This window comes from Anomaloglossus baeobatrachus, chromosome 1 (assembly GCF_048569485.1).
Source record: "Anomaloglossus baeobatrachus isolate aAnoBae1 chromosome 1, aAnoBae1.hap1, whole genome shotgun sequence".
Lineage (NCBI taxonomy): Eukaryota > Metazoa > Chordata > Amphibia > Anura > Aromobatidae > Anomaloglossus > Anomaloglossus baeobatrachus.
The window spans coordinates 527,214,812-527,229,509 of NC_134353.1; the positions used below are offsets into that span (position 1 = coordinate 527,214,812).

At 44.0% G+C, this 14,698-nt stretch overlaps 1 protein-coding gene across 2 annotated transcripts in view; it reads right to left on the minus strand.

Moving 5' to 3' along the window:
• Window positions 1-14,698, minus strand: part of FOCAD (focadhesin) — a 334,145-nt gene that overhangs the window by 52,984 nt on the left and 266,463 nt on the right. For both annotated transcript variants that reach the window (XM_075316251.1, XM_075316242.1), the window contains exons 27-28: window positions 12,706-12,944; window positions 12,008-12,097 (exon numbers count right to left, since the gene is read on the minus strand). In XM_075316251.1, coding sequence (XP_075172366.1) covers window positions 12,008-12,097; window positions 12,706-12,944 — 329 coding nt within the window. The remainder of the gene's footprint in view (window positions 1-12,007; window positions 12,098-12,705; window positions 12,945-14,698) is intronic.

Below are 14,698 nucleotides of genomic sequence, written 5' to 3' on the forward strand. Positions count from 1 at the left end.
AACTAAGGACCATGTGATTGTCCAAGATATTCGCTGGTGAAACAGAAGTTGGCATACAGCAACAGCTAATATGAAGCAGTATACAATGCAATGCAATGCAATATAAATGCAAAATCGTATCAGGGCTGTATCAAAATGTACAAGAAATCAGCAGTGTAACATGGCATCAGTCAGCCTATATGAATAAAGATATATGGACCATGTGGTGGTCCAAAGTAATCACTGGTGACCCAGGGGTTAGCATACAGCAATTGCCGCTATGAAGCAGTATATAATGTCAATACAACATTAGTGGAGAAACATACCACAGCAGTGTCAAGGTAGAAGGAGAGTCAGCAGCGTGACATAAAAGTGCCGAGTGCAAAGCTACAGGACCAGAAGTCCCCCCCTAATTGGTTTCCTCTGTCCAAGGACCTTTTGTATGCACCATGTGAGGCGTCACATGGGTAAAAGCAGCCACTCAGCGATGTTTGTATCGGCGCATGCGCAGTTCACATCGGAATCCCCAGCCACTGCGAGCGGCGTCAGGTAGAGGAGCGCTCGAGGGGGAAACCCAAAATGTCGGGTACCGCCCCCACTCGAGCGCAGCTCCACCCCACAGACACCGCAAAGCATGCCAGGGAGAAGGAGTGAACAACGCAAGCGCACACATCAGCTGCTAACACATGGGAACGGAAACTCCCAATACGACAGAAATGCATAGAGACCTATAAAGGACTGAATGGCATAATAACAGTAATGTATAATAATAATCATCATGATAGCAGCCATGCAATCCAAGTGCTTCAGTAGAGGCTGTAATGAAGGGAGTCTTCATGTGTTCGCATGTGTAATTGATTCTTGTTATGGCGTACTCAGGCATATAGATGGCAAAGGACCAAAAAGAACAGGAAAAAAGAGCTGCAAGCAAAAAAACAAAGATAGCATAAAAATGATGCAGCACCATTACTATAAAATAACAACAAAGGTACAGGGGGAATAAAAATGGGAAAAAAAGACCCACTGAAACAATGTATGGGGAAAGGGGAGACATGGGGAGAATGAGGGACTACAAGAAGGGGGCAAAGCTAAGGGACTCATTAAGACCGGACGGAACCATTGTCCCCAGTGTCGTAATCCATTTTGTTTCCTTCTGAGCCAGGATTTTTTTGATGTTCCCACCTCTGTTGCCACATTGAACAACATCAATCCCCATGACCCGAAATGATTTTGGATTACAATTGTGAAAATTTCGAAAATGTCTTGGAAGGGTCTTGAGGGTAGAAATATCGATCACTGTCTTGGCCGCACCAATGTCTCTCACATGCTCGCGTACTCTTACTCGCAACTCCCTAGATGTTAACCCTATATATATTTTAGGGCAACTACATGTCGCATAGTAAATGATGTACGAGGTAGCGCATGAAATGAAAGTCCTGATGTCAAAAGTCCGACTACCATCGGCAGTGGAAAAAGTCTTACTACGAGAAACATTGGTGCAGGCAACACAGTGACCGCAAGGGAAACAACCACGGACCGAATTAGTAGACCCAAAAGGATGTGGGGTCACTGGGACATAATGGCTATGTACAAGGTGGTCACGGAGGTTCCTTGAACGTCGTGCCGTCATTAAGGGAAAGTCAGGGAGGAGGTCCTTAAGAACAGGATCCGATTTCAGAATTGGCCAATGTTTGCTCAAAATTGAGCGCATATTGTGCCATTCGTGATTATATACAGATATGAATCGAGTCTCACCCACCCCCCTATCCGCTCCACCAGATGGCTGCAGAAGGGCCACCCGCTGGGTATTTTTGGCCCTGTTAAAACCCCTCTTGATTGTACGGCGGCTATACCCTCTCTCCATTAGTCTAGATGTTAAGTCATGTGCCTGGGTCATAAAGTTCTCAGATGTCGAGCAAATTCGCTTCATCCTGAGAAATTGGCCAACCGGGATGGCTTTAATAGTGCTAAAAAGATGAGAAGATGAGGCATGAAGAAGGGAGTTGACCGAGGTGGGCTTCCTAAAGACGTCAGTCTGTAGTTGCCGACCGCGGTCAACCCCAATCATAATATCCAAAAAATCAATCTGCTGTAAATCATATCTATAAGTGAGCTTGAGATTTAATGAGTTGTGATTTAATACTCCCATAAAATCCGAGAGCTGCTCCACTGTACCCTGCCACAAAATAAACACATCATCGATGTATCTTAGCCAGCACTGCGCATGGGCAGCCGCCGGCACGCCCTCGTCGCCAAAAATGCCCCTCTCCCATAGGCCGAGGAACAGATTTGCGTACGAAGGCGCGCAGGCCGCGCCCATCGCAGTGCCCCTTATCTGTAAATAAAACCGTTCTTTAAAAATAAAAAAATTATGTGTCAGGATAAAGTGGAGCAGCTCCAGGATCAGCTCACATAGATGACCATCACGGTTGGTATTGCTCAGGAAGAAGCGAACTGCCTCCAGGCCGTCATTATGACCAATGTTAGTATAGAGAGATTCGATATCCGCCGTAACCAAAAGGGTGTTAGAGTCCACAAAAACCCCATCAACCCTGTTCAGGACGTCCGTCGTATCCTTGACATAAGATGGCAAAGTCTCCACAAGGGGTTTTAAGTAATAATCAATAAAACGACAAATAGGGTCGCATAGGCCATCTATGCCGGACACGATAGGACGTCCTGGTGGGTTATCGGGGTTTTTGTGGATTTTGGGCAAAAGGTAGAATGTAGGTATTTTGGGGGATGACACAAAAAGGCCATCAAAGACCTTTTTCGTTATAATCCCCTCATCTAGGGCCCCCTGCAGGATGTGGTGGAGAGAAGCAGTGAAGGGGGCGAGAGGACTCGAGTCTAATCTGCGGTATGTGTTTCTATCCCTAAGTTGGCGGAGAGCCTCCTTTTCATATAAATTATTCGGCCAAATCACTATATTACCCCCCTTGTCTGCTGGTTTTATCTGGACGTCATCAAGAGATTGTAGGTCTCTGAGTGCTCTTCTCTGTACTGAAGTGAGATTATCGTACCTACGTCTTGTTGGTAGGGTTTTAAATTCATCAGAGACCAACCTGGTGAATATTTCAATTGAAGAGCACAGAGACAAGGGAGGGAATCTAGTAGATTTAGGCAGAATGGAGGGAGGAAACCCACCTTGTTGGTTAGTAGTCTGTTCAATAAGGAGATCCTCCAGGACTTGGAGAGCCTCTCTTTCAGCACGATCAGAAGTGGTAAATGGGGCGTTGTTTTTTGAGTGTAATTTTTTCAGAAGGATTTTACGTGAAAAAATATGCAAGTCTTTTAACGCTGTAAAAAAATGAAATGAGTTAGTTGGGGAAAAACTTAAACCTTTAGATAACAAATCAATCTGAATCTGTGATAGTGGATGGGATGATAAATGTATTACCTGTAGAGGATCTTTTTGTAATTGCTGTCTTGTTCTGGGATGGGAGTCAGTGATGGTTTTAACAGGATCTGTTTGCTTTTTCTTATATTTCTTAGTTGTTACAGCAAACCTATCCATAGGGATAGAGGGGTCCTGGATATCAGTATTAGATTCCTCCCCGGATGTATATGATCTCAGGGAAGTGGATCTGGAACGTGGTTGATTGTAAAAACGTCTAAAAGGTCTGGATCTCTCCACAGACATCCTCCATTTATAAACTTTGTTAGTAAACAAATCTTGTTCATCCCTGTGGAATTTTTTAATTTTATTTGCTTTAAGATCTTTTTCCCACTTAGACACCTCACCCTCAATCTCAAGCTCCAAATTTTTGAAATCCTCCTTACTGAGGCCCCCCTTGATTTTACTATATAACTCATCCATCTCAGATTTAATTAAGGAGAGTTGGGTACTATTTAGATCACAGAGTAACTGAATGAATGCTCTAGAGCATGTGTTAGCACTTTCTTCCCATTTATCTTTGAAAGAAACATCTTCAATGGTGAAGGAGGGGAAAACTTGCACCCTCAGCCCTCTGGGAATGAGTCCCTCTTGTAAGTAACGTTCAAGGAATGCCCGGTTCCACCAAATTTTTGTCCGTCTATGTATGAGTCCCTTATACCTCACCACCTCCACCTGCAGCCCCGCCTCCCCAGATCCTGAGCCATTGCCTCTGTCAGGCATGACAGAGGCAATGGCTCAGGATCTGGGGAGGCGGGGCTGCAGGTGGAGGTGGTGAGGTATAAGGGACTCATACATAGACGGACAAAAATTTGGTGGAACCGGGCATTCCTTGAACGTTACTTACAAGAGGGACTCATTCCCAGAGGGCTGAGGGTGCAAGTTTTCCCCTCCTTCACCATTGAAGATGTTTCTTTCAAAGATAAATGGGAAGAAAGTGCTAACACATGCTCTAGAGCATTCATTCAGTTACTCTGTGATCTAAATAGTACCCAACTCTCCTTAATTAAATCTGAGATGGATGAGTTATATAGTAAAATCAAGGGGGGCCTCAGTAAGGAGGATTTCAAAAATTTGGAGCTTGAGATTGAGGGTGAGGTGTCTAAGTGGGAAAAAGATCTTAAAGCAAATAAAATTAACAAATTCCACAGGGATGAACAAGATTTGTTTACTAACAAAGTTTATAAATGGAGGATGTCTGTGGAGAGATCCAGACCTTTTAGACGTTTTTACAATCAATCACGTTCCAGATCCACTTCCCTGAGATCATATACATCCGGGGAGGAATCTAATACTGATATCCAGGACCCCTCTATCCCTATGGATAGGTTTGCTGTAACAACTAAGAAATATAAGAAAAAGCAAACAGATCCTGTTAAAACCATCACTGACTCCCATCCCAGAACAAGACAGCAATTACAAAAAGATCCTCTACAGGTAATACATTTATCATCCCATCCACTATCACAGATTCAGATTGATTTGTTATCTAAAGGTTTAAGTTTTTCCCCAACTAACTCATTTCATTTTTTTACAGCGTTAAAAGACTTGCATATTTTTTCACGTAAAATCCTTCTGAAAAAATTACACTCAAAAAACAACGCCCCATTTACCACTTCTGATCGTGATGAAAGAGAGGCTCTCCAAGTCCTGGAGGATCTCCTTATTGAACAGACTACTAACCAACAAGGTGGGTTTCCTCCCTCCATTCTGCCTAAATCTACTAGATTCCCTCCCTTGTCTCTGTGCTCTTCAATTGAAATATTCACCAGGTTGGTCTCTGATGAATTTAAAACCCTACCAACAAGATGTAGGTACGATAATCTCACTTCAGTACAGAGAAGAGCACTCAGAGACCTACAATCTCTTGATGACGTCCAGATAAAACCAGCAGACAAGGGGGGTAATATAGTGATTTGGCCGAATAATTTATATGAAAAGGAGGCTCTCCGCCAACTTAGGGATAGAAACACATACCGCAGATTAGACTCGAGTCCTCTCGCCCCCTTCACTGCTTCTCTCCACCACATCCTGCAGGGGGCCCTAGATGAGGGGATTATAACGAAAAAGGTCTTTGATGGCCTTTTTGTGTCATCCCCCAAAATACCTACATTCTACCTTTTGCCCAAAATCCACAAAAACCCCGATAACCCACCAGGACGTCCTATCGTGTCCGGCATAGATGGCCTATGCGACCCTATTTGTCGTTTTATTGATTATTACTTAAAACCCCTTGTGGAGACTTTGCCATCTTATGTCAAGGATACGACGGACGTCCTGAACAGGGTTGATGGGGTTTTTGTGGACTCTAACACCCTTTTGGTTACGGCGGATATCGAATCTCTCTATACTAACATTGGTCATAATGACGGCCTGGAGGCAGTTCGCTTCTTCCTGAGCAATACCAACCATGATGGTCATCTATGTGAGCTGATCCTGGAGCTGCTCCACTTTATCCTGACACATAATTTTTTTATTTTTAAAGAACGGTTTTATTTACAGATAAGGGGCACTGCGATGGGCGCGGCCTGCGCGCCTTCGTACGCAAATCTGTTCCTCGGCCTATGGGAGAGGGGCATTTTTGGCGACGAGGGCGTGCCGGCGGCTGCCCATGCGCAGTGCTGGCTAAGATACATCGATGATGTGTTTATTTTGTGGCAGGGTACAGTGGAGCAGCTCTCGGATTTTATGGGAGTATTAAATCACAACTCATTAAATCTCAAGCTCACTTATAGATATGATTTACAGCAGATTGATTTTTTGGATATTATGATTGGGGTTGACCGCGGTCGGCAACTACAGACTGACGTCTTTAGGAAGCCCACCTCGGTCAACTCCCTTCTTCATGCCTCATCTTCTCATCTTTTTAGCACTATTAAAGCCATCCCGGTTGGCCAATTTCTCAGGATGAAGCGAATTTGCTCGACATCTGAGAACTTTATGACCCAGGCACATGACTTAACATCTAGACTAATGGAGAGAGGGTATAGCCGCCGTACAATCAAGAGGGGTTTTAACAGGGCCAAAAATACCCAGCGGGTGGCCCTTCTGCAGCCATCTGGTGGAGCGGATAGGGGGGTGGGTGAGACTCGATTCATATCTGTATATAATCACGAATGGCACAATATGCGCTCAATTTTGAGCAAACATTGGCCAATTCTGAAATCGGATCCTGTTCTTAAGGACCTCCTCCCTGACTTTCCCTTAATGACGGCACGACGTTCAAGGAACCTCCGTGACCACCTTGTACATAGCCATTATGTCCCAGTGACCCCACATCCTTTTGGGTCTACTAATTCGGTCCGTGGTTGTTTCCCTTGCGGTCACTGTGTTGCCTGCACCAATGTTTCTCGTAGTAAGACTTTTTCCACTGCCGATGGTAGTCGGACTTTTGACATCAGGACTTTCATTTCATGCGCTACCTCGTACATCATTTACTATGCGACATGTAGTTGCCCTAAAATATATATAGGGTTAACATCTAGGGAGTTGCGAGTAAGAGTACGCGAGCATGTGAGAGACATTGGTGCGGCCAAGACAGTGATCGATATTTCTACCCTCAAGACCCTTCCAAGACATTTTCGAAATTTTCACAATTGTAATCCAAAATCATTTCGGGTCATGGGGATTGATGTTGTTCAATGTGGCAACAGAGGTGGGAACATCAAAAAAATCCTGGCTCAGAAGGAAACAAAATGGATTACGACACTGGGGACAATGGTTCCGTCCGGTCTTAATGAGTCCCTTAGCTTTGCCCCCTTCTTGTAGTCCCTCATTCTCCCCATGTCTCCCCTTTCCCCATACATTGTTTCAGTGGGTCTTTTTTTCCCATTTTTATTCCCCCTGTACCTTTGTTGTTATTTTATAGTAATGGTGCTGCATCATTTTTATGCTATCTTTGTTTTTTTGCTTGCAGCTCTTTTTTCCTGTTCTTTTTGGTCCTTTGCCATCTATATGCCTGAGTACGCCATAACAAGAATCAATTACACATGCGAACACATGAAGACTCCCTTCATTACAGCCTCTACTGAAGCACTTGGATTGCATGGCTGCTATCATGATGATTATTATTATACATTACTGTTATTATGCCATTCAGTCCTTTATAGGTCTCTATGCATTTCTGTCGTATTGGGAGTTTCCGTTCCCATGTGTTAGCAGCTGATGTGTGCGCTTGCGTTGTTCACTCCTTCTCCCTGGCATGCTTTGCGGTGTCTGTGGGGTGGAGCTGCGCTCGAGTGGGGGCGGTACCCGACATTTTGGGTTTCCCCCTCGAGCGCTCCTCTACCTGACGCCGCTCGCAGTGGCTGGGGATTCCGATGTGAACTGCGCATGCGCCGATACAAACATCGCTGAGTGGCTGCTTTTACCCATGTGACGCCTCACATGGTGCATACAAAAGGTCCTTGGACAGAGGAAACCAATTAGGGGGGGACTTCTGGTCCTGTAGCTTTGCACTCGGCACTTTTATGTCACGCTGCTGACTCTCCTTCTACCTTGACACTGCTGTGGTATGTTTCTCCACTAATGTTGTATTGACATTATATACTGCTTCATAGCGGCAATTGCTGTATGCTAACCCCTGGGTCACCAGTGATTACTTTGGACCACCACATGGTCCATATATCTTTATTCATATAGGCTGACTGATGCCATGTTACACTGCTGATTTCTTGTACATTTTGATACAGCCCTGATACGATTTTGCATTTATATTGCATTGCATTGCATTGTATACTGCTTCATATTAGCTGTTGCTGTATGCCAACTTCTGTTTCACCAGCGAATATCTTGGACAATCACATGGTCCTTAGTTTTCTATCTATATACAATTACTTATGCCATGTGATATTTTCCATTTTTCAGTGCTTTGTGCAACCTCTGTCTTTTTTATCCTTACTGTACTTATTGTGCACTACTATAATTTGTATGTATTATTAAATTTTGATACATATTGTTGCAACTCAACCACTTTGTGTCCTCTTGTCCTTATACTTTTGGATTATGCTATATGAACCACATAGGTATATCAATATCTAGAAATAATTAAGGATCCCAATCATCAATAATGTTTTAAAGGCCCAACACTTTAGAACTGGTTTGGTCTATGTAACCTCTTCCCAGCTTTTATTACATAAAGCATTTATGACATTGAACACGTTTTCATTGAACAAAGGCTTTGACTTATTGTAGCCATTACAGAAAAGACCAGCAGATGGCAGTAGCACAAAGGGAAACAATGCCAACAAAGAGTAAGTGCTTGTTCACAAGCACCCATAGTACATACTAGACAATTTGCTTAAATTGCTGTATTTAGTGTGCCAAATGATCCTGCGCATGCATTAGAGCAGAAATGCCCATGACACACAGGTGGCAAGAGCTATATTTACCATGAGAGATAGATTACAGATAAAACGCGAGCACACGAGTATGTTCTGCTTCATTACTTTTATATCAGTATTTATATGCATCAGGACCTTATGAAGCAAGTGTAGAATCGGTGACAAAAAATGCTATATCCCTAAGGAAAGTCATTGGGTTTATTTGCCACATGTTAAGTGAGAACGTGCAATTTTTATTTTTTAGTTAAAAGCCCCCTGCTGCTAGCGGCAGCACCAGGAGACCACAGAAGAGTCTGTCTGCTCTACCTGAACAAGAGTACAACATCCTAGTTTTTCATTACAATGACAGTCCCTAAGTCAATGGGAGTTCGGGTGGGGTTCAAAGACTTTTCACAAGTTTTCTGGTTCCAAAAAATACACTACTGTTGCCACTGTTGTGGGAGTAAAAATGGCTTTAATTAGCGATGAAAATAGATAGAAGCTAGAGTTATGACTTGCGCCTTTTTAGAAGGTTGCCAAAAAGGTCCAAATTCTCCCTCTGTTAGCGGGATGGGATAAAAATGAGAAAGAGAGAGACGGAGGGAGAGAGAGAGGCGGAGAGGGGAGGGAGGGACAGAGGGGAGCAATGGGGAGAGGGGGAGAGAGAGAGAGGCGGAGAGGGGAGAGAGAGGGGGGAGGGAGGGAGAGAGGGGGAGAGGGGGATAGTGAGAGAGCGGGAGAGAGGGGAGAGAGCGGGAGAGAGGGGAGAGAGCGGGAGAGAGGGGAGAGAGCGGGAGAGAGGGGAGAGAGCGGGAGAGAGCGGGAGAGAGGGGAGAGAGGGGAGAGAGAGGGGAGAGAGGGGGAGAGAGGGGAGAGAGGGGATAGAGGGGAGAGAGAGGTAGAGAGGGGAGGGAGAGGGAGAGAGGAGAGGGAGAGAGAGAGAAGCGTTTTATCTAAAGACTAGCTGTAGTACTCGGGCGTTGCCCAGGACAGTAACTGTCTCTTTGTCTCTGTCTGTCTCGCTGTCTGTCTCTATCTCTCTGTCTGTATTTGCATCAGTCTGTTTCAATCTCTGTATCTGTCTGTCCCTCTCCCTCTGTCTCTTTGCCCGGCTGTCTCTCTTTCCACGTCTGTCTCTTTGCCCGGCTGTCTCTCTTTCCACGTCTGTCTCTTTGCCCGGCTGTCTCTCATTCCACGTTTGTCTCTTTCCACGTCTGTCTCTTTCCACGTCTGTCTCTTTCCACGTCTGTCTCTTTCCACGTCTGTCTCTTTCCACGTCTGTCTCTTTCCACGTCTGTCTCTTTCCACGTCTGTCTCTTTCCACGTCTGTCTCTTTCCACGTCTGTCTCTTTCCACGTCTGTCTCTTTCCACGTCTGTCTCTTTCCACGTCTGTCTCTGTCTCACCACCGACATCTTTTTGTAGAGTAACTGGAAAGCGCGGGGTTAAATTTTCCCGCCCAAACAGTGTATGACATTTCCTCAGTCACATGGAGTGTCTGTGCAAAATTTCATGATTGTAAATGCTACGGTGCGGATTCCTTTAGCGGACACACATACATACACTGAGCTTTATATATTAGATCTGCCAAATTTATCAACATTAATTAATATATATAAAAAAAAAAAAAAAAAAAAGGACTGAATAAAAAAAGACTTTAACAATTGCCCTGGTGATGAAATCCACCCAGGAGGTTCTGGCTGATGCTGGTGTCACATGCTACCCACAATGTCTGTGGTCAGAATAACCCATGGTGGCACCATAAATAGATTATGAAGCCGCTAAACCCTACACATACTACTAGTCAACTCCGCATCATCATGCTCAGTAGAGAAATATTTCTTATATTGCAGCCATGAAGTTTAACAGGAATTTTCTCATCTGTTGCCTTCATTTAGATTCGAGTTTTGGCAATATCTTTACTCAGTAAAAAATGGAAACTTTACACATTTCATCAAAGAATATACATGCTTCTTTTGATCCACTTAAAAAAATGGAAACATGTTGATGAAGCCAATGATCCTATCGTGTGACTAAAAAGGGTAATGGAAAAATATTGTGTTAAATTGCCAAAAGCCAACTTTCCTCTATAAGTTTTCGAACATGTACAGTACAGATCAAAAGTTTGGACACACCTTCTCATTCAATGAGTTTTCTTTATTTTCATGACTCTGAAAATTGTAGATTCACATTGAAGGCATCAAAACTATGAATTAACACATGTGGAATGAAATACTTAAAAGTGTGAAACAACTGAAAATATGTCTTATATTCTAGGATCTTCAAAGTAGCCACCTTTTGCTTTGATTACTGCTTTGCACACTCTTGGCATTCGCTTGATGAGCTTCAAGTGGTAGTCACCGGAAATGGTTTTCCAACAGTCTTGAAGGAGTTCCCAGAGATGCTTAGCACTTGTTGGCCATTTTGCCTTCACTCTGCGGTCCAGCTCACCCCAAACCATCTCGATTGGGTTCAGGTCTGGTGACTGTGGAGACCAGGTCATCTGGTGTAGCACCCCATCACTCTCCTTCTTAGTCAAATAGCCCTTACACAGCCTGGAGGTGTGTTTGGCGTCATTGTCCTGTTGAAAAATAAATGATGGTCCAACTGAACGCAAACCGGATGGACTAGCACGCCGCTGAAAGATGCTGTGGTAGGCATGCTGGTTCCGTATGCCTTCAATTTTTAATAAATCCCCAACAGTGTCACCAGCAAAGCACCCCCACACCATCACACCTCCTCCATGCTTCACGGTGGGAACCAGCCATGTAGAGTCCATCCGTTCACCTTTTCTATAAAGACACGGTGGGTGGATACAAAGATCTCAAATTTGGACTCATCAGACCAAATCACAGATTTCCACTGGTCTAATGTCCATTCCTTGTGTTCTTTAGCCTAAACAAGTCTCTTCTGGTTGTTGCCTGTCCTTAGCAGTGATTTCCTAGCAGCTATTTTACCATGAAGGCCTGCTGCACAAAGTCTCCTCTTAAGAGTTGTTCTAGAGATGAGAAGGTGTGTCCAAACTTTTAGTCTGTACTGTATATTGTAGACTGTGAGCCCTCACGGGCAGGGTCCTCCCTCCTCCTGTACCAGTCTGTGCCTTGTATTGTTTGTGATTATTGTACTTGTCTTTGTATGCTTCCCCCTTTTTCACATGTAAAGCGCCATGGAATAAATGGTGCTATAGTAATAAATAATAATAATATACAGATCCCAAGGAGTGGAATGAATATCCAATCAGAACCTCCCTTTAGGACAATCATTTGTCCCAACAGTGACTTTCCATAGGCATAGCTAGACATCGTACATACTTGTGCTCCAGGCTGGAGTCGAAGCAGCAGCTTTCCAGTGCATCTAATGATTTCATGATCAGCAAGTTCATATGCTGCCCAGAAGTATCACTGCCCAGAAAGACACAAAGTGATATGAATGACAGGGTGAAAGTTCAGTTCCACTAAGCATGGACATTTCTACATAGAAGTCATTGTTATGATAATAAGTCTAATATGGAAAGACATCCTTCCCTCCCAAAAGATATAAGGGAATCTGGCTCTACATTAGTAGAGTTGGTGGCAGAGAGGATTCCTGAGTGATGATGATTCCCTGATTCTAGTAATGTGCTACTGCGCTGCTTGCTGTAGTTTGGAAAAAATCAGCACCATTATCACTGGAGGACTAGTAAACCCGCTGCCATGTAGTCCAACCATGCCCCCACTACAGTGTACACATAAAGCTGACAATTAGTGGTGTGGCCAAGGTTATACAAAGATCAGCATTCAGAGTACTGGTAGATCTTCAACATAATTAGATAGATTTTATCAAAACTACAGCAAGTTGCCAAGTAAGTGATGGGGTAGCAAAAACGTGGTGACCTGCCATACAATAATTTAAACAGTCACCTTTTTGTACATTATGATATTTAAAGAAATCACTGCTAGGCTCATCCTCTACTTTCCTCTACATCTAAAATCCATCCGTGTTCAGAACTTGTAGACATTTCTATACATACCTAACTTTTTCCTCGCACAGGCGGGAGATGAACATCCCAAGTGCCAGTCCCATATGAACCTGAAGAGCTTGTGAGTCGTCTGCTTCTGTCCGCCCTGGTAGCCTTGCTGTCAAAAGGTTGAGGATGTCCTCTACTTTTTCTTTAAAGGATACAACAAGTATTGGAACCAATAGGGAAAGAGCTGTGGCAGCACAAGACCGGGCAATGACACTGGCAGTGTTTTCACCAGAGTAGGATTTCTGTAATATAAAGAAAGAACCATCTTTTTCAATAGGAAAACTCCTCCGATAAGAGACATGTAGTCACCGGCAGGTCAGTCCATGCGGACAAGCAGCAAAACTCAAAATGTAAATTTACTGCAAAAACCTCTCTCACATCAAATACATAATTGATTTTTGCTAATGGTTACCGTACATACTCTGTGTATACATACCCTAGCACACAGGTTATAGTGTAATTAAGTAACACATGGAAACAAATGATGAAATATAATAATAATAATAATGTTATTCATTTATATAGCGCTATTAATTCCACAGCGCTTTACATACATTGGCAACACTGTCCCCATTGGGGCTCACAATCTAGAGTCCCTATCTGTATGTCTTTCGAGTGTGGGAGGAAACCGGAGTACCCGGAGGAAACCCACGCAAACATGTAGAGAACATACAAACTCCTTGAAGATGGTATCCTTGGCGGGATTTGAACCCAGGACCCCAGCGCTGCAAGACTGCAGTGCTAACCACTGAGCCACCGTGCCGCTGCGCTATAACTATGCTGCCGAGTGTTTACCACCGTGAACTGACCGACAGTGCACTGCTTTCCCCGGCCACCGGCCGTCCTGGCGCCTGTGATTGGTTGCAGTTAGCTGACATGCTGCCACTCAGGATGGGGGCGTGTCTAGCTGCAACCAACACGCGCAGGTGGGCGGTGAAAACCATGAATATTGAATTGCTGACTCCGGAAGGTAACAGCGTGACCCGGAAGGAGTGTGCCGCCATGACAGCGCCTAGGTGAGTGTTCCGCGATCACTCCTAGCCCCCTAGCTCCTCCACAAACGTTTTAACCCTCCGGATTCCGGTCCCAATTGAGTTATATGGGCACCGGATTCCGGAGCAGATCGGATTCTTTTTTAAAACTGTTAGTGATCCTCCGGCCCCGGATTATTGGCCGTTCGATCAGCTCTAAAGAGTACAAGAGAGTGAACAATCGGTAGGATCGGGGCAGAGAGGAGAGTGAGGTCTGATCTGAGCATGTGTCCAGAAGGTTGTCATCCACTGAGAGGTAGCTCCACACCCACCAATGACGTGCACTGATCAGATCGTCAGATTCCAGTCTCCAGATTGGAAGTAGCCTTGCTACATCACAACAGAGGAATAAAGCAGCCACACAGACACAAGCTTACAGGAACAGGGCAGGTTATAGAAGTATATTAGGAAAATTATTATGAGGAAGAGCTAGATCATATGAGAAGGGGTTACATTAGTAGTGAAAAACCTTTTTAAGTCATCCTTGTCCTCTTTCCTTGTAGCTCAGAAGGGAACAATAGAGGTCCTAAGAGTCAGACCACCACTGATCTAAAATGTATCAATTTCTGATTGGAATACCCCTTGAAGATATAACATACTTGTTATCCCATGTACAAGCGTGACTACAAGAATACCGAGCATACCGAACTGATCTGGTGTTAATGGTATGTACGGAATGGAGGGGATAAAAACCAGAGAGCGAGAGTGTTTCACAAAAATATTTTTATGATCCATTACACAAATTATCTTTTACTCCAACCAATTAAGAGTACATAAAAATAAATACAAAATAATGCTAACACGCGCCAAAACCAACAGTAACAAATAAAAAAAGATATCAATTAATTCCTTATGTTAGGCAGTCTACAACATTTCAGGCCATTTCTAAAAGTAAATGGCTGCTGCTATAGTCAGCTGGCGGATGGCCAGTGTTATTATGGGAAAGAGGCTTCCAAGCAGATGGA